This window comes from Bubalus kerabau, chromosome 16 (genome assembly GCF_029407905.1).
Source record: "Bubalus kerabau isolate K-KA32 ecotype Philippines breed swamp buffalo chromosome 16, PCC_UOA_SB_1v2, whole genome shotgun sequence".
In the NCBI taxonomy this organism is placed as follows: Eukaryota; Metazoa; Chordata; class Mammalia; order Artiodactyla; family Bovidae; genus Bubalus; species Bubalus kerabau.
The window spans coordinates 65,588,452-65,612,957 of record NC_073639.1 but is presented as its reverse complement, the minus strand read 5'-3'; the positions used below and the strand labels follow the sequence as shown (position 1 = coordinate 65,612,957).

General features: G+C 47.4%; 1 protein-coding gene across 2 annotated transcripts in view; it reads left to right on the top strand.

The window, feature by feature from the left end:
• The window catches only part of RPH3A (rabphilin 3A), a 66,158-nt gene that overhangs the window by 12,577 nt on the left and 29,075 nt on the right, over positions 1 to 24,506 (top strand). The window contains exon 3 of one of the 2 annotated variants that reach the window (XR_008703295.1): positions 3,075 to 3,569. Coding sequence is in view for 1 of the 2 variants with exons in the window: in XM_055549707.1 (XP_055405682.1) it covers positions 7,515 to 7,661 (147 nt within the window). In the remaining variant the exon portion in view is untranslated. Of the gene's footprint in view, positions 1 to 3,074; positions 3,570 to 7,514; positions 7,662 to 24,506 lie in introns of those variants that run through there. The other variant, XM_055549707.1, reaches the window with a different exon arrangement.

The window sequence follows — 24,506 nt, the reverse complement described above, 5'->3', positions numbered from 1 at the left end:
AAGAAAACCCAGTGGCATAGAACAATGATGACTTATTTTCTGGAATCTGGGCCTGGCTGGTGGCTCTGCTGATCTTGGCTGGGCTCTCTTGTGCATCAAACTGTCGGCGGATCCAAGATGCTGTGGCTGGAATGACTCAGCTCTGTGTGACTCTCATCCTGTCCTGAGCTTTTTATTTCAGTGATGAAAGTAAATAGAAACATACAAGGCTTTTTCAGGCTTAGCCCCAGGATGGCCCATCTCTCTCCTGTGTTTTATTGGCCAAAGTAAGCCACAATTCCATGCGGGATTCAAAGGTTGAGAAATAGACTCTGCCCTTTGGGTGAAAGCAATTTGAAATCCACGTGGCAAAGGGCATGGATCCTTAGAAGGGTGAAGTATTGAGGTCCCCAATGCGATAAACTAGATCTCATGGTTTTATTAAATATTAAATTCTTAAAAATTGGTTTTGCTCACTCTATTTTTAACTGGTATCCTTACTTTGCTAGTGGGAACCCAGCATTGCCATCTGGGCTGAAGTGAGGATGGAGGGCTTGGTTCCCTGTCTACTCTGTCGCTCCACGGCCCACTCACCTGCAACCTTTTGAGATCCCTTCAGGGAGCTACAACAGCTTAGACTATTTGGGAGAATAAGAGGCAGGTGCCCTTCATAATTCTCCAGGAAGCCTTGTCCTAAGTATGTGAATAAGAGTGGAGATGGGTCAGCCCTCTTCGCCCTGACCTGCCTGAGCCACTAAGGCAGGGGTGTTTCCACATGCAGCCACTGAGGGTCAGGGGTAGCCTCTGAGGGACTAAGTGGGTAAGACTGCTCACTCCCAATGCAGGGGGCCCAGGTCTGATCCCTGGTCAGGGAACTAGATCTCACATGCCACAACAGAGTTGGCAACTAAAGATCCCACATGCTGCAATGAAGATAGAGGATCAAGGGTCCTGGATGCAGCTAAGACCTGGCACAGCCAAAGAAATAAATGATTTTTTTTTTTTTAAAGGAGTAACCTCTGAGAGTCCTGGCAGTAAACAGACATGAAATCCTTCTCACTTAACAGATCTGAAACAGACATTCAGACTGGGGCCCCAATGCACACTGCTAATAAGCAACAGACCCAGGATTTGGATCTTAAACCCCACTAGATCAAAGAGGACTCAAGCTGGTGTGCAGTAGGCCCTCTAGGCATTTACTGGATTGAATACAATGCTCTTAGGAACTTGTCCAAGGAGGTAACACTTTGGTCTCCACTTTTGGCTTCCCTTGTGGCTCAGATGGTAAAGAATCTGCCTGAAGTGTGGGAGACCTGGGTTCGATCCCTGGGTCAGGACAATCCCCTGGAAAAGGGAATGGCTACCCACTCCAGTATTCTGGCCTGGAGAATTCCATGGACAGAAGAGCCTGGCAAGCTGCAGTCCATGGGGTTGCAAAGAGTCAGACACAACTGAGCAACTTTCACTTTCACTTTTGGTCTTTAATGAGATCCCAACACTGGACTTTGGTCTTGAGGACATGGAGCCTGAATCCTTAGTGAGGGCTCCACCTTCTTGTCACTAGAGTATTCTCAAGGTCCCCATGTTCACAATGCTCCCCAGCCCACAGGAGGCCCAGATACGGCCATTCTCTCCCTTCAGAGCAAAGGCTTTGGTTTGAAAAACCAGTTTGTTTCCCTCTGTTTGCTTTTGAAATTAAAACATGAAAATCCACAGGAGGCTTGCGAATCCCCACTGGGACCAATTGGTGACATTTTCAAACACTAGATGAGTTGTTTGTCAACTGTGTATTTTGGAGCAGAGGACGGGGAGTGGGTAAGGTCTGGAGGGATGCTGGGAGCTCCAGCAGGCCTTTTGCTCATCTGCAGAAGGAGGCAATTATCCTAGGTGGGCCTCTTGGGAACCCCTATTCCTGCTTGTGTTATTGGAGTCGTGCATTTCCTGTGTGTGCTAATCCCAGCGAGTTGTGTATTGGGGTTAGGGGCATTGACTTCAGGTCTGACCATACCCATAACCAGACTGTGAGCTGTAGGAATGTGTCCATGAAAGGGTCTCTACTGGGTATATGGCCCAGCATCTCATGCATGCTCTGTCTTGGTCCCTGAGCTGCTTTTTAAAGGCAGGAGATACATGGAGACTTCCCTGGTGGTTCAGACAGTAAAGAATCTGCCTGCAATGCAGAAGACCCAGGTTTGATCCCTGGGTCAGGAAGATGCCCTGGAGAAGGGAATGGCAACCTACTCCAGTATTCTTGCTTGGAGAATTCCGTGGACAGAGGAGACTTGTGAGCTACAGTCCATGGGGTCACAAAGAGTCAGACACGACTGAGCGACTAACAATTTCGCTTCACTTTTAATATGCGGTGGGTGGGGGTGGGGGGATCAGAAGAGAATGAAGAAAGAGAAGTGGGGATGAAGGAGGAAGAAGAGGGGTAGTTGAGACATCCATTTCCATGGAAAACCAGAGGGACCTGGGGAGGTGGCTGGATGAGGTTGTAACTAAGGCTCTTTGGGAAGGATGGGTGGTCTTCCTCATGCAGGAGTCCAATGTATGCTTTGCAACTGATGGGAAGAGACATCAGGCTGAGGGATATTAGCATACCTTGAGGAAGATCTTTCCAATAGAATGGCATAGACTCCTTATGAGAGAGTAAGGTCTCACAGGGAGCATTCAAGCAAGGCTGGAAGGACCCCTATAGGGAGGCTGTGTAAGACAGGCTTTCGGGTGATACCCCATGGCCCTCCCCTCCTGGTGTTCATGTCTTTGTGTAACCTCCTCGCCTTGAGTGTGGGCAGGACCAGGGTTGTGTTTCTAACCTATGGAATACTGCAAACAGGATGGGACCTCACCTCTGTGATTACGTCATGTTATGTAAGACTCTGTCTCACTTGACTGGAGCTGCAGAGTCACCTTGCATACTTGATGAAGGAAGTGGCCCGTGGGATGAAATTGAAGTCCGCTTGGTTAGGAATTGCAGCCTGCCTCCAGGACATGGAGGTGACCTCTTGCCAACAGCCAACAAGAAGTTGAGGTCCTAGGTCACATGGTTGCTGGGAAATGAATTAGATTTACCTGGAAGCTTATTCTTCCCCTAGAAAGCCTCCAGATGAAATCTGAGCCATCTGGAGCCATCTGGAATCTGACCCATCTGACATCTGATTGCAGCCTTGTAAGATGCTGTGCAGAGGACCCAAAACCATGCCTGGACTCCCAACATGGAAACTGTGACATAATAAATGTGTGTTGTGTAAAGCCCCTAAGTTTGTAATAACTGGTTATGCAACAATGGAAAATGAACATAGGCATTGTAGATGGGGCTTTGTTCCACCCTGTCTGTATCCTCTGCTAGGTTGATTTTTCCAATTATCTAATGGTGCTGAAGCTGAAGCTCGAGTATTTTGGCCACCTGATGTGAAGAGTTGACTCATTGGAAGAGACCCTGATGCTGGGAAAGATTGAGGGCAAGAGGAGAAGGGGACGACAGAGGATGTGATGGTTGGATGGATCACCAACTCAATGGACATGGGTTTGAGCAAACTCAAGGAGATAGAGAAGGACAGGGAAGCCTGGCATACTGAAGTTCATGGGGTCACAAAGAGACACGACTTAGCAGCTGAACAACAACAATGCCATACAACAAATCACATCAAGCACAGTGGCTTAAACAGCAGTTACTGCTTATTACCTCTTGCAGATTTTGTTGGTGGATATTTGAGAGTGGCTTGGCTAGGTGGTCCTGGCAGAGCTGCAGTCATATGTCAGCTGAGGCTGAGGCCATCTGAAGATTTGACAAGGGCTAGAGGGTCACTGGCAAGTTGGTGCTGGCTGTTGGGTGGCGGGGAGGTGGGGCGGGGGCTCAGTTCCTCTTCACAGGGATGTTTGAGTGTCCTCATGACATGGCATTTGACTTCCCCTAGACTGAATGACCCAAGAGACCAAGGCAAAAGTTGCAATGTCTTTCATGACCTAGCCTTGGAAGTCACCCACGGTCACACCCATTGTATTTAGCTGGTCACACAGCACCAGCTGGGATTCAGTGTGAAAGAAGACAACACAGGGAGAGTGAATACCAGGAGGCAGATATCCCGGGGAACCATCTGGTAGACTGGCTGCCATATTGATCTTTCTTCCATTGAGTATGTTTAGCATTTGTTCATCCCCAGAGGCCCCTGATCCAAAGCAAGGTATGTTTCCATCCGGGTTTCCCCCGGCCACTCCCTCCTCTTTCTTGCAAGACGTCTGCTTCCAGTTGCTTTCAAACTCTTCCTTCTCTGCTCTTCTGAACAAACCATCTTAGGTGGGAGGATGTGAGAGGAGGTGGGGAGGGAGGAGGGGGGAGACGGGGCTTTTAATTTTCAACTTTAAGTGTCAAAAGGCAATTTCATGCCTACTGACGTGATTAGAGCAGTGGAAGTAATAGAGGCTGGCAGCTAATGGGGTGCTGGCTCCAGGAGATTCGTAATTACTGATTTTCCCCCCCAACAGGGACAAGAATTTCTAGTGGTGTTGAGCCCTGCATTCCACTTGGGTGATGCCCCTCAGTACCTGGGGGGTGGAGGATATTATTAGTGGAGAGAATGATAATTTGCCATAGACTGTAGCATTAGCTCTCTATCCAGCTCTGATCCTCTGCACCATCCCTGGGGCTACACGGATAGGCATTCAATTCACCTCATATTGGGGAGGTTAAGTGTGCAGGCTGCCCAGGTCTGAATTCCACCTCTGCCACTTCCGAGCTGTGCGACCTCGGACAAGTTGTCTAATTTCTCCACACCCGAGTCTCCTCACCAGAAAATAGACAATAACCATCCCTGCCTTGTAGAAATGTTGTGAGGATTAAATGAAGTAATGTGGGCCTCCAGAAGGCACTATGTCAGTATTTGCTGCTACTAAGTGGCTTCAGTCGTGTCCAGCTCTTTGCCACCCCATGGACTGTAGCCTGCCAGGCTCCTCTGTCCATGGGATTTCCCAGGCAAGAATAATTGAGTGGGTTGCCATGCCCTCCTCCAGGGGATCTTCCTAACCCAGGAAACAAACCCACATCTCTTATATTTCCTTCATGGGCAGGCAGGTTCTTTACCACTAGCGCCACCTGGGAAGTCCATGTCAGTATTTGCTTTTTTATTGAAACAAAAAAGTCAAGAAGAGCACAGGATGGAACTTAAAATGCTACAGGAGCTTTGGAGGCAGGAAATCTAGATATTTGTGTGAAATGGAGAGATTTTTTTAAAACTAGTTGTGCCGGGGTCCAGCCCCAGCTGATCCAGGGTATTCGAAGGAGAGACGGCGTAGGCGAGGATCAGGAAACAACTGCTTAATTAAACGTTAATTAAGGATATAAAGAGTAATAGAATGAGGATAGCTCAGTAGGAAAATTCAGTGGAGAAAAGAGGCTGAGTAGCTTGGTTTACGCAGAAGACCAATAAAACTTCAAGACAAGAAGTTTGCACCACTTACGTAGGCCGCAGGCGTCCTTCCGTTCTCCCAAAGGAGAGGAGACACTGAGGCCTCCCCGGTCAGATCTTAGAAGCCCAGGCATAATTAGCAAGCATGGCGGGTTCCGCGCTCCTGATGGAGACTCAGCCAGAATTTGAGAAAGAGAGCGACATGGGGAGACCAAGTTTCGGTGAACAAGGCCCGCACTTTATTTTCCAAAGTAGTTTTTATACCTTAAGTTGTGCATAGAGGATAATGGGGGAAGGGGTGGAGTCATGCAAGGACAGCAGTTCCTGGTCCTAATCGAAGCCAGGCTTTCAAACTTATCATATGCAAAAGTTCAGGTGATTTACATCATCTTCTGGCCAGGAGGCCTGTTAACATTTTAAGAAACTTATCTTTCTCTAAAGGTGATTATTCCAAAGTCAGGCACCAGCCTCCAAAAAAGCACTGGACAAAGCTGCATTCCTATAGGGCAAAGGTGAGGTGGGCTCAATCAAGACAAGAATTAACTCAAGGGTCCAAGGTTACAAACATTGAGGCTACTACTTACATTTCTATACACCCATTATATCAATCAATACACTGCCAAGGACACAGTAGGTAAGGAGTATGGAGACTTAGCAGCAAACATTGGCTCAATAAGTGAAAAACCCTTCACCAATACAATTTCTAATCAATCTTTTAACTACTCAAAAGAATCTGTGTTTAGACAGTTTAGAACATCTCCTGCCTCTCACAGTTGGGAGGCTCTGAACAATCACATGTGGCCGGAAAAACCTATTCAGGCAGGCTAGAGGATTTCCAAAGGAGTTTGTAGGTTGAAACACTGTCACACCCAGGAATTATTAACTGGAGCTGTAAGCTAACTCTTTTTTCAGAGAGAGGTAGTGGGGGACAGCCCCCGTAAAATCAGAGGTGTAGGTGAGAGCACAAAGCCGAAAGTAGGCAGACTCTGGTTTGGGGGTAGATGCTCGAGAATTTCCAGGGGGACTCCTGAGGCTCGATCTGCCTTTGCGTGTGCCGAGCCTCCTTCCTCATGACCTTTGCCATGGGCGGAGCTCCTGCTCCCGGTAGTGATAGAATTCCAGTTGAGCTATTCCAAATCCTGAAAGATGATGCTGTGGAAAGTGCTGCACTCAATATGCAATATGCCGGCTCCTGGTGTAGTTGGCAACTACTTTAAATTTGAAAAAAAAAAAAAAAATTCTGTGGCCCACACTAAACATATTTTGTGCCAGGTAGGGGTTGGATTCAACCTGGGATCCAGGGCTTCAGACCACTCTCCCAGAATCTTTTCCATTCCAGTTGCAGAAGTCTACTGTTTGGACTCTTTTCCTGAGAACACCATTATCCTCCAGGTTTCCATGAAAAGTGAAAGTTGCTCAGTTGTGTCTGACTCTTTGCAACCCCATGGACTGTAGCCTGCCAGGTTTCTCTGTCCATGGAATTCTTCAGGCCAGAATACTGGAGTGGGTAGCCATTCCTTTCTCCAGGGGATCTTCCCAACCAGGGATAGAAGCCAGGTCTCCCACGTTACAGGCAGATTCTTTATTGTCTGAGCCACAGGGGAAGCCCAGGTTTCCATGAACTTCCTGCAAATGTCAAGTCAAGAGTGTCTGCCATATGCTAAGCACTTAAGAAAAATAAACTCAGCAGAACCCTATGAAGGATGTATATGTTCCCCACTGTGTGTGTGTGTGTGTGTGTGTGTGTGTGTGTGTTCAGTTGCTCAGTCACGTCCTACTCTTTGCGACCCCGTGGACTGCAGCCCACTGGTCTCCTCTGTCCATGGAATTTTCCTGGCAAGAATACTGGAGTGGGTTGCTATGTCCTCCTCCAGAGGAACATTCCTGACCCAGGAATTGAACCCCTATCTCCTGCATCTCCTGCACTGGCAGGTGAATTCTTTACCATTGTGCCACCTGCAAAGCCTCCACGTGTCCCACTGTAGAGATAAGCAAACTGAGGCTCTGAGAGGTTGGGATTCTTTTGCCTGAAGGGATTTGAACTGAGGTTTACCAGACTCCAGAGGCTAGAGCCTAACCACAACGGCCTACTTTCTCTCCAGCCTCACGCCTTCCCATATTACCTTTCAGGCTCCAGACAGGATGGTCTGTCCACCCCAGCAGTCAGCCGGACAGACAGAGGAAACAGGAAGAGCTGACAGATGAGGAGAAGGAAATCATCAACAGGGTGATCGCTCGCGCTGAGAAGATGGAAGAGATGGAACAGGAGCGAATCGGGTGAGGCCCTGCGCTTCCCTCCATTCTGGGAGGGCCGTGCTGCCCAGGGCGGGGTGCTTGGGGAGGGCACGGGGCAGGGCTGCCTTTGGGATTTGTCATCTGTGACACGCTGAGCCACCCACTCAGGCAGAGCCGGAATCCTCGGTGCAGGAGATGAGACAGCCAGGAGAGGAGAAATGAACAGAGGAGAGAGTGGGCTGGGGGCTGGCTGGGGAGGGGGCCATCTGGGCTGGGGAGGTGCATTAAAGATGGAGAAGGGGGGTGCCTTCTCAGAGGCAGATGGGAGATTGTCTCTGGAGGCTGGAGGTGTGTGTGTGAGCACAGTTGTCTCACCATTTCGGCTGCACAGAAATGTGTTCTAGTGACATAGGCCATGCAGGTTCTAGAACATACAGCTGAGGGTGAGGTAAGGGGGAGCAAGTCTACGTCAAAGACACAGTACGGGAAAGAGAGCGCACGCCTGAAATGAACTATATGAGAGAACGGGAGAGATCCTTCCTAAAGGGGAGCCAGCGTGAGAGTGAGGCTTCAGAGATTAAGCTGGTGGGTCTGGATGCCAAGAACTCAGGGTTCCATCCCCACTCCCTGCTTACCAGCTACAGCTCCCATGCATGTTGCTTCACCCCCTGAGCCTCGGTTTGCTCTCTCTAGAATGGGGGAAATAAAAGTCATTGTCCCATAGGACAGTCATAAGGAGTGAAGTGAAGCTTGTATCATTCCTGGCCCAGGGCTGGGCATTCAGTTCAGTTCAGTCACTCAGTCGCGTCCGACTCTTTGAGACCCCATGGACTGCAGCATGCCAGGCCTCCCTGTCCATCACCAACCCCCGGAGTTTACTCAAACTCATGTCCATCACGTTGGTGATGCCATTCCAACCATCTCATCCTCTGTCATTCCCTTCTCTTCCCACCTTCAATCTTTCCCAGCATCAGGTTCTTTTCCAATGAGTTGGTTCTTCGCATCAAGTGGCCTGGGCATACTTTGCATTTAACGAATGTTAGGGGGGAGGAAAGCAGAGTTTGGAGGGCGGAGGTAACAAAAACACATAAGGGATGGAAGAAGGGTGTGTGGTGAGTGTGTGTCATGGAGTGACAGCGTCAGTGAGCCAGGGCAGTGTTAGAGAGAGAGGGAGGGCTAGCAGGTGGGCTTGGGAGGGGTGGATGGGGAAGTGAGAGGGGAGGCGTGCCTGGGAGAAGAGTGAGTATGTGTGTGTTGGGGGTTGGGGGGTGCAGTTCATGGCGTGGGTAGAAGTTTCCACTGCCAGGACTCAGGGAGGCCACCAATCGGTCCTCCAAGACTGAACCTCAGATGGGAAATGGGAGGGGTCACCGAGATGTCACCTCCTTCCCAGAACTTTCTTCCCTGGGGCAGAGTGGGGAGCAGCCTTTGCTGACTGCTTGCAACTGGCTGGGCACTGGGGTGTCCTTTCATCTCCCCGCCCATCCACTCAGCAGGGTGTTAACAAGATTCCTGGGAGGAAAATGATGTTCTGAACACACAGGAAGTGGGTGCCTTTGATTTGAGCCTCTGCAGATCATTTTGTTCAGGGTGGGCTGGGGCGATCAGAGGTGATGTTGGCAAGTGGCAGATAACACACAGGCGGAGTCAGCTTGTGTTCAGCCCTCCATCAGCTTCCTGGGTAGGTTGCTAATGGGGAGAGGTCTTGAGGGGCTTGCTTACATGGCTGAGTTTTTATTTTGCTTTTAAAAAGATATATCAGGAGTGAGGAGTTGTCCAGGCTGGAGGTTTTGTGAGTGTGTGGGTATGAGCTTGAGTGTGTGTTCACTTCAACCAACAAGGGGCCTCAGCCTTGCAGAAAGGATATCCTTGCAGAAGGATATGGATGTTAAATTCTTGCTTGGAGGCAAGAACTTCCAACCTTTTTCCTACATAGCACTTTCCCACCAGCTAACACGCTTTGTATTTTACATTGAGTTTGACTGTTGTGTGTCTCTCCCTATCAGATGATAAGATTCCTGAGTGTAGACATTGTTACCTGTTTTGTTCGCCATGGAATCCCCAGACCTAGTACATAGTAGGTGTGCGGTAAAGTATTTGTGGAGTGAGTGAGTGAACACGGCAGACAGTGCTCCTCCCACCCACCCAGGTCAGTTTCTTTCTGCATCTCCTGTGGCCATGAGGCTGGAGAGCTTGGAATTTTGTAGTCCAGGGTCCAAATTTCCAGAGAAGACACTCTGACTTGCTGATTTAGATTTATATCAGAATCTATCCCTGTTGACTGGGCTGCCTTTGGGTGTAAATTAAGGGGATCTCTGTGAATTAAGTGGATTCTAGCTTGAACATTCAAGAACAGGGTAGATGGGCTCCCTGCTTTGCCCCCATGTCCTGCTACATTGCCTGATCTGGTGACGTGGTAGAAGAGCACAGCAGTTAACCCCTGAGGCCCCAGAGTCAGAGAGACTTGGGTTCAAATTCCAGCCCTATTTCTAATCCCCTGTGTGACCTTGCACAAGCCACTTGAGCTCCTCCTTCCTCAATTTCCTCATCTGCAAAATGGGGAAGCTCTGCAGATCATTTTATTCCTGGATGGAAAATGATGTTATGAACACACAGGAAGTAGGTGCCTTTGATTTGAGCCTCTGCAGACCCTGATGCCGGGAAAGACTGAAGGCAGGAGGAGAAGCGGGTGACAGAGGACGAGATGGTTGGATAGCATCATTGACTCAATGAACATGAGTTGGAGCAAACTCCAGGACATAGTGAAGGACAGGGAAGTTTGGTGTGCTGCATTCCAGGCGGTCGCAAAGAGTCAAACACGACTTAGTGACTGAAGGACAGCAAGAACAGGGATAACTCAGCACACACTTCTCTGGGAATGTTTAATTCACATGCAAAATATTATCATGGTGCCTGACACAGGGCACATGCTCAGTTAATGGTGATGATCATTTAACAACACATTTGCTGAGGAAATGTGTTTCTTTACACCGACCAAGGCCTCCGTTCTAGAATTATGCCCGAGACTGTGGTTTGGCAAGCCCCTGGCTTCCCCTGAAGGAGATCTGAGAGCCTTCCAGTGAAGCCAGGACCAAGCGCATGGTGACAGAGTGTCCCCTTGCTGAAACACTACATTTTCTCATCCTGCCAGGAGGCAGGACAGTCCTGGAGGATTCTGGCTGTTTCCCCGCGCCCTTCCAGCTGCCAGCCCTCGCTGGTAGCATCGCCAGAGGCAAAGCCATGCTATTTGTGTCTTATGAGCTCGAACCTGCCCTCATTCCTGTTCAACCCACGCTTCCCTGGGAGAGGATCAGAGTGGAGTCAGATGAAAGGAGAGCGACACATCAGGCACAGAGTGAGGCTGAAAACGGGGTGCCATTGGGGTTCCCCCTCCAGAACCTGAGGCTCAGTTAATGAGCCTTGGGGGCTTCAGTTCCCCACACATCCAGTAAGGCAGGTCACCCTGGGTCTCAGAATCCTTCCTGTTCTGACTGTAAAGTATTTGGGAGTATCTGGTGGAGGACCTTGTACCATGTTATTGGCTGTCTCTCTCAGCAAATGAGCTCTTTCTATTAAACCTGTGGGTATAACTGTGTCCCCTTCTGGGCCCAGATACCAGCTCTGTGATGTTGAACTTCCTTTTCTGTTACCTAACAGTCATCTGAGAGATATGCAAAGTCATTGTTTACATAATAAGCAATCATTATAATGGGTACCATTTATAGGCTGAGTATTTACTGTGTGCCAAACACTGAATCTAAAAACTTCATATAGGCTTAACTCATTAACTGCTCCTCTCAGCCCGATCAAGTAGGTTCTATTATTATCCTCATTTTGCAGCTGAGGAAACTGAGGCTTAGAAAATCTAGGTCACTTGTCCAAAGTCACACAGAGCTAAGAGACATGTCCCTCTCTGGCTGACTCTCAGAATTATGCTCCTATTAGGTGTCTTTCCTGAAGGCCTGGCCTCAAAATTGTTAGACTCTGCAGAATATAGGAACGTTTAAAGCTTAGGTTTGGAGGGGACATTGGAGAAGGAAATGGCAACCCACTCCAGTACTCGTGCCTGGAAAATTCCACAACAGAGGAGCCTGGTAGGCTACAGTCCATGGGGTCAAAAAGAGTTGGACATGACTGACCAACTTCACCCACTTTTGGGGGAGTTAGAAACTAGAATCCCTTCTATACTGGCCCAGTGATTCCTTCCCAGTGATCTTACTAACCTGTTTCTACCTCCAAAGCTGTCAGAACTTGTCTCCATGGTCCTAAGGCTGTGAATTCCAAGTGAGAATCAGCCTCAGGTGTCCCAGGAGGCACTGCCTCCCTGGGGTGGTTTAGCTAGAGTTAGATGCCCCAGGGAGTCCCAGGCAATGCAGCTGAGTAGAGCTGGTTCTCGCCTTGGAGCCTCTTTGCTTTTGACCAAGAGGGTGTCTAAACCTTCACTCACTACTCGGCCCACAATCAAGCTCTACTCTCTTCAGCATCCCTAGAGGGAAGGATGATAGCCAGAAGGGAAATTCATTAAAGAGCCTCATTTGTCCCCACATTCCTTATTCAAGGCTAAGTGGGATCTCAGAATTTATTTTGCATGGCCTGACTGCTGTAAACTTTCTATACTAGTTAGGACATTTGGCTTGCAAGAAAGGAAATTAATTCCAGGTAGACTGTTTGAGTTATCTGTGACCGCATCACATACCACCCGACACTTACTGACTGCCAACAACCACAATTTACTATTTTTCATGATTCTGTGGGTTAAGAATTTAGGCAGGACTCTGACAGATTGATTTTCTGCTCCGTGTAGCATGGGCAAGGGGTCACTCTTTCAACTGCATTCAATGAGTGACTGGGTTGGACTGGAAGGGCCAGGAAAGCTCCAACCCTTTCACACAGTGTGCTCTGCATGGCCGCTCTCTTTCCAAGAAATCTTTCTTTACTCAGTCGTCTGACCTGAGTTCCTTTACCTGGCAAAGAAAGCAAAGGCGGAAGTCATCGGGATTCTTAACAGCTAGGTCTGGGACTGGTAGAGCATCCCTCCACTGGGTTCTACTGGAGAGGAGAAAGAGATCCACCTCTTCCTGGAAGAATGACTTACACATCCAGGGGAAGAAGCTGTAAATGGGAGTTTTCTTTGGAGATTCTACTCCATTAGGCAAAAAGGGGAACTGAATACAAGATTTCAGAGGTATCTTAAGGGTTGCAAGGACACAGCCTAGACTCACGGAAGTTCTGCTTCTCATCCACATCTTAGAAAATATAGTCACATACTATACCTCTTCAGTTGCTATAATTCTTCTTAGCCCTAATTCCAAATTCCCAAGAAAGGAACTCTGGTCCAGGTCACCCTAAGTGCCTGCCTCTCATCCAATCAGCCGTGACCAGAGGTGCCAGGCTACACAAACAAGGATGCTGAGTGCTTCTCAAGAGAGTGCCAAGGTCCTTTGTGAATTGAACAGACACCCAGAGGGTGCCCACAGGACTTTTAAAGCATATTAAATCTGGAATTAAACATTTGCCTGGGGAAACTTGTGTGTGCAGGTTTTGTTTTTGTTTTGTTTCCCTGGTAGGTTCCTCCATGTCTTGATCATATTTCTTTCCTTCAGACCCTCTCAAAGGCATTTGCTCATATATTCTGTCTGCAAGGGGACAGGCAGCCTGGTGGTTTCCATTTGAGGTTGATGTCCCTCAACAGATGGATCCGAAGAAGTAATTAGGATTTGTCATTAACCTTGGTGTCCAAACACTGTGATGGAGGAGGAAGTCAAAGAGACACTGGGAGACTGTTGTTGACAAAATCTGTTGGATTTCTGTCACCTCCCCATCTCAGTTCCACCATCCCCTATAGTCTTAGCCTAGAATTTTTCTCAAAGTGTGGACAGAGGGAGAAGTGAGTAATATTGCTTGGAATTTGCTGCATCTAATTAGCTAGGCATCTTTCCTATGGCTTGACAAACTGACAGCAAGCCACCCTGCTACTTTTTTTTTTTTAACTTGGAGTCCTAGACATTCTGTGGATAGAACTCGGGGGTTCTGGGGCATCCTGATATTATAAACATAGTTATCTGTGTGTATGTATTCATTTTTAAGAAGAAATATTCATAGATGTCATCAAGTTTGGGGGGATTCTGAACCCCCAAATGTTGAGAAACACTGAGTAGTACCTCAGTTTTTCAAGGGATCAGATCAACACTTTGTTATGTCCATGCATCCTTAATAATACAGGGAATCTGTTTGCACAAGATGAAAATAGTGAGTGAATGAGTGAAAGTCGTTCAGTCGTGTCTGACTCTTTGCAACCCCATGGACTATACCGTCCATGGAATTCTCCAGGCCAATATACTGAAGTGGATAGCTGTTCCCTTCTCCAGGGGATCTTCCCAACCCAGGGATCAAACCCAGGTCTGCTGCATTGCAGGCGGATTCTTTACCAGCTGAGCCACCAGGGAAGCCCAAGAATTCTGGAGTGGGTCGAACTGGGGTCTCCTGCATTGCAGGCATATTCTTTGCCAGCTAAGCTATATGGGAAGCCTCCAGTGAAAACAGATGTCTTCCTAATTTGTTAAGCAGTCCAGTGCCTGGCATAAAAAGAAGAGAGCAAATGAATGCATGTTGGATAATTCTAAACCCAACTGACTAAGTCTCTCATTGAATAATTTTAACTTTGAGGTTTACCAGACCTCATCTATAAAATGGGGAGTTGGAGTTGGACTATGTCCACATCCAAGTCCATCTAGCCCAAGGTTCTTGAACCTTGGCACTATTTACATCTGGAGACAGATAATTCTTTCTGGTGGGTGTGGTTCTGTGCCCTGAATTTTTTAGCAGCTCCCTCTGGCTCCCTCCAACTGGATGCCTGTAGTAACTGGAACTGTTACCAAGCTGTGACGATCCAAAATGTCTCCCAACATCACCAAATGCCCCCTTGAGGGGCAAAATCACGCCCTGTTGAGAATCACTGCTCTAGCCTTCTTGCTGAGTGACTCAAAAAAGGAAGAAGAAACAAATGAGAATTTTCCTGTAACCATAACTCAACTTCTAGGGAAATAATAATAAAATAAAATAAAATAAAAATAAAATAAAATAATAAAATAATAAAAATAAAAAACACCATGTGTTGGCAGGGTACTCAAAGCTTTAAGCAGATTCATCTATGTAACCCTCACAACAGCTTTATGCATTAAGCCATATTATTATCATTCCCATTTTACAGATGAGGCAACTGAGGGACAGAGAGGTTAAGCAACTTCCCAGGGTTGCACAGCTAATAAGCAAACTGGGATTGCAAACCCAGACTGGCTGGCTTCAGAGTTAGATGCCTATTCTGCTATTCTATAGAGAGATTTAAACTATGGTTTTTCCAGTAGTCATGTATGGATGTGAGAGTTGGACCATAAAGAAAACTGAGTGCCCAAGAATTGATGCTTTTGAACTGTGGTGTTGGAGAAGACTCTTGAGAGTCCCTTGGACTGCAAGGAGATCCAACCAGTCCATTCTGAAGGAAATCAGTCCTGAATATTCATTGGAAGGACTGATACTGAAGCTGAAGCTCCAGTACTTTGGCCGCATGATGTGAAGAACTGACTCACTGGAAAAGACCCTGATGCTGGGAAAGATTGAAGGCGGGAGGAGAAGGGGACGACAGAGGATGAGATGGTTGAATGGCATCACCGACTCGATGGCCATGAGTTTGAGCAAGCTCTGGGAGTTGGTGATGGACAGGGAAGCCTGGCGTGCTGCAGTCCATAACATTGCAAAGAGCTGGACACAACTGAGTGACTGAACTGAACTGACTGATAGAGAGATAATCATTTATAGCCAAGCATTCTATTAGGAACTTTCAAATATATTGCATTACCTTTAATCCCTACTATGTCCTCTCAGAGTGACAGACTACTGTCTTTACTTCACAGATGAGATTACTGAAGTTCAGAGAGGTTAAGGCACTTGCCCAGGGTACACAGTCTTTTCATGGCCAAACCAAACTCTGAACTTGAATCTGTCTTTCCGCATTATCTTATTGCCTTTCAGAGGTGCAGGTAGGGAAGGCAATTGACAAATGACTTCAGAGCTTCAGGGAAGTCAATAATTTACAGGGTGTCTTATATATTCACTCAGGTTAAAAGACTGAGTGTCACACACTTCTTCCTACAGTGGGGCAGTTCACCTTTCACTGTCCCTTGTGGGCCTCAGCAGCATATTCTCTCAACCCTACTTTCCATGACAAGAAAGGGCAGGTGCAGGAGTTAGGAGGTGCCCCAACTGTAAGCACTGAAAAGAAACAAAGGCTTCATTCTTCCAAAGCGGGTAACAGCGTCCAAATAGCTAGACCCAGGCTCCAGTCGCATCTCGGCCACCTGCTGGCTCTGTGCCCTTGGTAAGTGACTTCCTGTCTGAGTGCCTTGTTCTCCGCTCCCCCACCCCCCACAAAATGGGAGTGAATAATAGAACTGACCTCACAGGTTGTATGGCTTAAGGAAAACAATGCACAAGGAATGCTTAGCACAGCACCAGATAACTGTTGCTATTATTGGGTTTAAATGACCCAGTTCCTTGCCTGGCTGACTACATTAGCCCAGCGGAGCCCTCGGGCTTTCTCTCTTGGCTCCAACCCTGACCCGGGGTGACCCCCTTCCCCAAAGTGCTGGGGTCCAGACAGGAATCCCACTGACCAATCCATCAAGGAGAGAGAGTAGGATCAACAGCTCCCCAGCTAGTGACGGTAATAAACAGCAGTAGAAATTAATGAGTCTGAACTGCATGCACTCTGCATGCCGGCAGCATGGCTTCATGATGGAGGGACTTAGTCATTTAAGGACAGGTTCCCGAGAGACCTTGGCGTTGGAGTCTCAGACCAGCCCCCTTCAGAGCAGCCATGTTCACAGTCTAGATGACCCAGACTAGACTTCAGGAAATGCCAAGTCTAATAAACCTAGTGGTAGCATCTCCCCACTTGGCAATTAGGGTGATGGGGAAAGCAGCATGACTCTGGAATTAATGGTGTGTGTATGTGAGGGAGAGAGAGATACAACATGACACACTCTCTCACTCCGCTGCGTCTTCCAAACCATCGTGCAGTCGCGCTCCATCATGGCTCTAAAGGCAGCTCTCTGTCTCCACACCATCAGTGATGGAGGCCCAGCTTTTCGCCATTTTCCTCACCAGTTCAGGGACCAGCACGTACAGCCAATACACCTTCACAGGCAGGGTGTTCTTCTCAGCTCTGCAGCTCACCCCATTAAACCTACTTTCTGGAGCAATTGTACATCTATTAGGCTTCTCTTCAACATTCATCAAGATGTTGCAGCAATGCCAGTTTGAAAGCTCTAAAGCAGTTGCCTGAACATTTCTGGGGCCAATTTGGATTTTTTGGAGGAAGGCTGAGCTCAACGAACAAGCAGTATCAGATCTGCAGTTGGCTGGTATCCTTGTCTGCAGAAGGCAGCCAACTAGGGCTAGGCTCCTTGCAAAAGCAGAGTGTGTACAGCCGTGTGTGTGTGAAAGCATGCTCTGTATGCGGGCGACAACCACACCCATGTTCCTGTGTGGTTGTATGTTCCATCTGTGTGTGTGGTTAGAGACGGGCACATGAGTTCTGTCAGTTTCTAGTCACGGCAGCCTCTTTAAAAGCTTTAGAAAGATGGATTTCATGTGCAGATTTTAGCACCCTGGTTACACAGAAAAAAAAATGTGAGCATAGGGAGCTATTAAAGCTACAAATTTCCAGAAGAAATAATTAGCAGCAGCCACAACTGAGTAGTTACCGTGTTCCGGGCATTTTACAAACACTCTCGTTTTATCTTTGCAACAATTCCAGGTGGCAAGGACTTTGTTTTCATTAAATATACAGATGGAAAGCAGAAGCTCAGAAAGGTTATGTAACTTTCTTAAAGTCTCAGAGCCAGGAAATCGCAAAGTCCAAAGTCCAAAGCCCAAAGTCCACTGTGCACCCAAGCAAGGTCACTGAAGAATGGACACCCCAACTCCTGCATCATAAGTGCCTCACATTTCTTAATTCTCAAAGAGTGTGTGTGTGTGTGTGTGTGTGTGTCCAAGTGTTCATGTGCGTGTGCACGTGTGGAGAGACTCTATGTTTTCCTGGGGTTGAGTACCCAGAGAAGGTGATCAGAAACTCACAGAGTCCAAAAACTTGATTTTTCTGACATCCACAGCCAGGCAGGGAGGAACTGCCCAAACCTTGCTCCAGAGAAAAGGACTTGAATCTGATTCTGACCTGAACCAGGTGGAAACAGAACTTGCATCCCAGGAATATAGGTGTCGTGGGTAGAATAATGCTACCCTGCAAAGATGTTCACATCCTAACCCCTGGAACCTGTGACTGTGTTCCTCCCATGGCCGAAGAGACTTTGCAGGTATGATTAAGAATCTGGAGATACAGAGATTACCCTGGAATAGCCAATATAATCACATGGGTCCTTATAAGAGAGAGGTGGGAGGGTAACAGCAAGATTGGCAAAAGCTAGACTGCTGGCTTTGAAGATGGAGGGAGAAGCCACAAGCCAAAGAATGTGGGCAGCTTCTAGAAATTAGAAAAGGCAAAGAGCAGATGTTCTAGAGCTTGCAGAAAGAAGGCAGCCCTGCCTGCCAGTGCCTTGACTAAGTGAAACCTGGGCCAGGTATGTAATCTCTAGGACTTTTGTGCTGTCATAAGCCACTAGGCTGTAATTTGTGACAGAAGCACTAAGAAGCTAACACAGAGGGACTCCTTAAGCCAGCTAGCATGCGATGGCATCTCACGGGCTTGCTGCTAGTATACACTTTCACCACTGAATTAGAGCCACTGGGGACAATCTTATAGTTTCAAGAGACCTGGTCCCTCCCATGTGTAGACAAAGTCTGGTGACCTGCCTGCCTCATTCCACCTAGAACCACTTTGGCATTTGAAACTCACTGTTCCAAGACTCCAGGGGCTCCGTTCATATGTCCATACATTGTCTCAAAATGGGGGAAGTTGGGTTTCCTCTACCGAAAGCCCTTTCATGCTTTCCCATCACTGTTAGACTCAAGACTTTGCAGGGAATGGCCCCTGCCCACCCCTCCAGACTCATCTTCTGCTGTTCCGCCCGAGCCCTGTTAAGCAACTCTCAATTCCCTTGCACTTGCTGTTCCTTCTTCTTCCAGTGCTTTTCCTCACCCTCTTTACTGGTCCAGCTCCTCTTTATCCTCAGGTCTCATTTCAGTGGTCACTTTCTCTGAGGCCCCATCCTACTTAATGTCCCTCCCTCTGAGTTCTCACAGCTTGTTCTGCAGAGTACTTTCTCTGAGCTGAATTATGATGATCAATGTGATCATGTAAAAATGTCCGAGTCTCTAGAATGCCAGCTCCATGACGCCAGGCCCCTCATCTGTTCTGCTCCCCGTTGTGTCCTCGCTGTCTGCTGCCACATAGTAGTTTCTCCATAAATATTCGTCACATGAATGAATAGCCCATCTGCGTCTATTTGGACAGCAAGGTCAGAGCACCCTGGGAATCCACTTCCCACCACCTCCAGGGGTTGTCTGTTGGTGCCCAGAGGAGGAGACCATTAACCTTTCTGGTGCCTCCGGAAACATCCTGAGAAACGGGAGATGCCCACCCAACTTCACTGAATAACCATCAGCTCCCCTTATGCACCCAGCCTGGTGATGGATGGGTTTCCTGGATTTGAGGCACGAGTAGGATTCATAAAGTTAATCAGGCATGTAAAGACATAACTAGAGAGTGACAGCCACATACAGTGTCCAGCTAATTGGGCGCTTAATGTGGAGACATTAGATAGGCAAACAAAGCTAGCCTGCCGATGCGGATGGGTCTTCTCTGTCAGTGAAGGTCCTTCAGTTTCAAAACACAAGGAGAAATCTGGATGCTTTAGCCTCAGCATCTGAGAATCCCTGAGTGTTGCCCAGGGGAGGAAGCTTGAGGTGCATCTCATCTAACTGCTCACATTTTGTTTGGGTGAAAGCACGCAGAGCACAAAGCTTTTTCTAGGTTATTGCCTGGATGAGGGGTAGGATTTAAGGCCATGGCTTTTAACCCTTGGCTTACATGTTCTCTATCTCCAAAAATGCTAATTTTATTGTCTAACATAAAGTAGCTCATGTTTATCATAGAAAGTTAAGAAAGTATAAAGGAGTCCAGCTAACTGGGTGCTTAAGAGAAGAGGGTAGCACCGGTATTAAAGACGGAAGTAAAAGTTACTCATAATCCCACCACCTGGAAATGATCATTGTGAATATTTCAGTGTGTTTCTTTTCTAATTTTTTTTTTGGCCTGGTGCACACTAGGCACATGTATTCAGATGAGCATGTTCCAAACCCAGCCTTCTATCACGATCACAGTTCTGCATGGATTTGGGGGGTTTTCCTCCAATTAACATAATGAGGAGAGCATTTTCTTGTGTGATTTGTCCCACTGCTTCCTTCCCTATGGAAGCATTTCTCAAAATGTGGCCAAAAATTCACCAGCACCAAGATCCCATAGGGAGCTACTCCAAGCTACAGTCACTTGGAACCCATCCCAGTCCCATAGAATCTGAATGTTGAACACTCTTCTAGGGTAATCTAGATGGACCATCCATTTGCAGAACATACCTGCATGCGGTGGCTCTCAACAGGACCACAGGCTGAAATACTGGTTTCCGGGTGTAATCAAATCCATAACTGAGAAGTTTTAGAGCTGGGACCCCAGGCATTGGTTGTTGTTTTTTTTTTTAATTCTTCTGGGTCATTAACATGCATTGAGGGTTACAGGCATCTTTCATAGTGCATATAGGACTTTCCTGCCAAGACTGGTAACAAGAAACATTCCTTATGGGGTGAAGAAACTGAAATATTTTATCACCAGGATAGACTCATCTATGACTCATGGTCTTCATGACATAATTTGGACTTAGTTCCCTGCAAAGTTTTATTTCCAAATTTATGCTCCTTGGCTATTCAGGCCCTCCCTGTTGAGGCCCTAGCATCTGGGGCTGCAAAGAGGTTGTCCGAATGGTCAGGCTATAGGAAACACCCCCACACCTGCCACCCTGCTCATCCCTGTCTTTGAGCAGAGAAGGAAGGTCTGCCCAACCCTACCCCACTACCCTCTCTCTTTATTGGTCTGTACTGAATTCACAAATAACAAGGGTCGCTATGCTGAGAGATCTGGATGATCTTCAATCTGTTTTTCCATGCCGTTTGCTGCCACTGATATAAGCTAATGAGACACTCCCAGTACAATGTGTGTTAATGGGGCCTTTTGGAGTTGAGGACTGAATGATGGAAGGAGCAAGCATCTTGAGAGGGATGCAAGAGTGTGGGTTTGCAAGTGGCAGCAGGTGAGCCTTCTAGGTTTCCTGAGTAAAGTATGCTGCAGTTTAGAATTGGGTCATCTAGCCCATGCTCTCTTCCTGAGCTGGGTTGGCAAAGCTTGACTCGAGGCAGAAGGCCACAAGGGAAACTCATGAAAAGCAAAGATGGTTTACTGGTGCATAGAACTAGATTCTAGCCCAGGCTTAGTGCTCTCTGTGCTTTGGGACTGCCCCCTTCACCACCATCACCACCACTGATAGAGTGAGAAGAACAAAATGTAACTACTTTCTGGCTAGATTAATCACTTCATCTGGCTGTGGATGAAGGGAAAAAAATGTGAGAACAAATATGTGTCCCCAAAAAAGAAAAATATATATATGACACTGTGCAATTACCATCCTCTGCCTCCATTAGCTTACCATTGTCGCATAACATTTGGTAATTCTATGGCATTGAAAAGCATCTTCAAATCTGTCTGCTCCAGACAACTTCAAACTGTATCTTTAAATAGTGGAACCAACTTTCTGAAGGAAATCTAATCCAAAAGCTCAAACAAATGAAAGAGATAAACACAGATATACTCTGAATGAAATAGCTCTCAGCATTACTCCCGCTATACCACTCCAGTGAGTGGCCCCAAGATGGTCTCTGAGGAACCTCTGGGGTGCCATAAAACACAATTTGACAATGACCAACTTAGCCCAACACCTTCTCCTTTACAGATGAGGAAATTGCATCCCAGAGAGGCAAAATTCAAGGCTAACATCCAGATTTCTCCATCCTACGTCGGGGACTCTTTAGGGGAACTAGATGGCAGCTCAGTTGTTGGGTGTCTTATCCCAGCTTCTGAGAAGTCAGAGGCAAAAGAGATAGACTCATGTGTGCAACTTGGTACTTACCAGTGATTGAGGCCCCATTGATGTGAGAAAGGCAACGGAACAGAGCAGGGGGAGGCTGGACTGTTCAAGAAGGTCCCCATGGCTCTGCTTGGCAGTAGCAGCAGCGAGGTCTGAATAAGAACAGGAACTTGAAGGACTTCCCTAGTGGTCCAGTGGTTAAGATGCTATGATTCCACTGTAGGCGTGCACAGGTCCATGTCTGGTCAGGGAACTAAGATTTTTTATTTACTTAAATGTAGAAAAAAAAAGAACAGGGACTCAAAAACCACACTGCCAGACTGCCTGAATCTGAGTTCAGGCTTTCCCTACCCACCTCCCTACTGTGTGACTTGAGTATCTCAATTCACCTCTCTGTGCTTCACTTTTCTCATTTGGAAAATGAGGAAAAGCATAGTCTTCAGCTTGCAGTGCTGCTGGAAGGATTTGTTGAGGAAACCCATGTGGAGTGCTCACCTCTGTGCCTGGCACATTGTAAGTGCTCAGTAGACACTGGCTACTGCTGTACTGAGACTGAGCCCGGGAGCCCCTGGATTTGGTTGCCTCACATCATTGCATCATCCTATAAAAACCATTTCTAGGGAAAATGTGGGAAGGGCTGGGGCAGAGGCAGAGGAAGAGAGCGTGCTGCCTTTGCTTTTTCACATGCTGCCTCCCTAAACAGCCCTGTTTGATCAGGGTCACAGCAGGCTCTAGCGCCCACAAACTGCTTTCGGCTCCTCCGTGGGCTCCCCTGTTGAATGGAACACAGAGAAGCTGCTATTTATAACACAGCGACTAGAGCGCTTTGAGCGGATGGCAGGACCGAGGAGAGATGGCTGTGGGGAGAGTCAGCATCAGGTGGCTGCTAGCAGGGCTGGCCAGGGACCTCCTGGACCCTGTGATGCCCAAGGGCCATCCCAGTGGTTCTCATGCCTCTGGTGTCCACAGCTGAGAGCCAGCACGTGGAGGGGTGGGCAGGATCCAACTTCATCTGATTCCACTGGTGGTGGCTGGAACGGAAACAATAAGGTTTTGTTTGAGGGAAAAAGCAGGAGATGACTTCAGGCTGATGTGTGCATACTAAGTCGCTTCAGTTATGCTCAACTCTTTGCGACCCCATGGACTATAGCCCTCCAGGCTCCTCTGTCCATGGGGATTCTCCAGGCAAGAATACTGGAGGTTGTCATTTCCTTCTCCAGGGGATTTTCCCGACCCAGGGATCGAATCTGTGTCTCTTAAATCTCCTGCAGGGATGGCAGGTGGGTTACCACTAACGCCACCTGGGAAGCCCCTCAGGCTGGTGGGACGTGTCAAAAACAACCCACTTGAGATCGAAGCAGGATGCCCCCACAGGTAGAGTCATTATGCGCAGCCTTGTGCTATTCAGAGTGTGTCCTGGGAAGAAAGTGACTCACTTTCTTTACCTGCAAAATGGCTTATTAATAGTACCTCCTAGGGTTGGATGGTAAAGCACTTCATACCATGCCAAGCGTATAATAAGCACTATGTATTCAGTAAGTATAAGTTGCTATTATATGTCACTTGACATTCAATTCAGCTTGCTTTTGCTGACTACATATTTAGGAGGTGGGCTGCATTCATTCATTCATTCATTCGACCATCATGTGTGAACACTCACTGTGGACCAGGCACTGTTCTGGCCCTGAGGACAAGATCCCTGACCCAGGGGAGTTCATAATCTAGAGATGGACTCACAGTTAACTAATTACTTAATGTAGACAATCCCACAATTACTTATACATGTGGCAAGTGCTATGCAAAAGGGTTGCAATTAGAGTAAATAAAATGGGTAGTCAGAGAAGTTTTCTAAGGGGAGGGGATATTGGAATATGAAATATATATGGAAAATGAAGGATAAGGGGAATCTAGACAGGAAAATTGTGTGTGTGTGTGTGTGCGAGAGAGAGAGAGAGAGAGAGAGATCACAAAGATGTGCAATGGGCAAAGGCATGTTTCAGGCACAAGGAACAGAATATACAGAAGCACTGAGGCAGTTAGGAAAACTAGAACTCAAAGAAGACCAGGGTAACCAGAGCAGTGGTCCTTAAACTTTTGCCAGAATCCCCTGGAGGGGTTGCTAAAGCAGATTGCCAGGCCCTACCCCCAGACTCTCTGATTAGGTTATTCTGGGTCGGGGCCCAAGAATTTTCATTTCTGACAAATTTCCAGGAGACACTGGTGCTGATGTTCTAGTCATCAGACTTAAAGAACCACTGAACTATAACACTGAAGTAAAACTAAGAGGGAGAAGACTCTTAGAAGATAAAACTAAGAGGGTTTTATCCAGGGCCAGACCGCATAGGATCACAGAAACCTTGTGGAATGGGAACCAGCTAAAGGTTTTAGGAGGAAGAGGGAGTGCCATGATCAGATTTATGTTTTAGGAATCTCTCCATGGCTGTGGTGGGGAGAACAGACGATAGAAGGAGATGAATGAAGACACAGAGACTGAGAGGTTCCTGCAGTCATCTGGAGGAGAGATGTCTGTGGCTTGGCTGTGGTGAAGACAGAGAAGTGGGTGGATTCTGGAAATGTTATGGGGTTAGACACAATAGGATTTGGTAGGGTCATTGAAGGTCTGGAGAGTAGGGGCTCAGAAAGACCCTCTAGGTTTCTGGTTGGAGCAAGTTAGTGGATAGCGCTACTGCTTCCTGAGAATGGGAGCAGATTTCCTGGGGATGGAATGAAGAGCAACCAA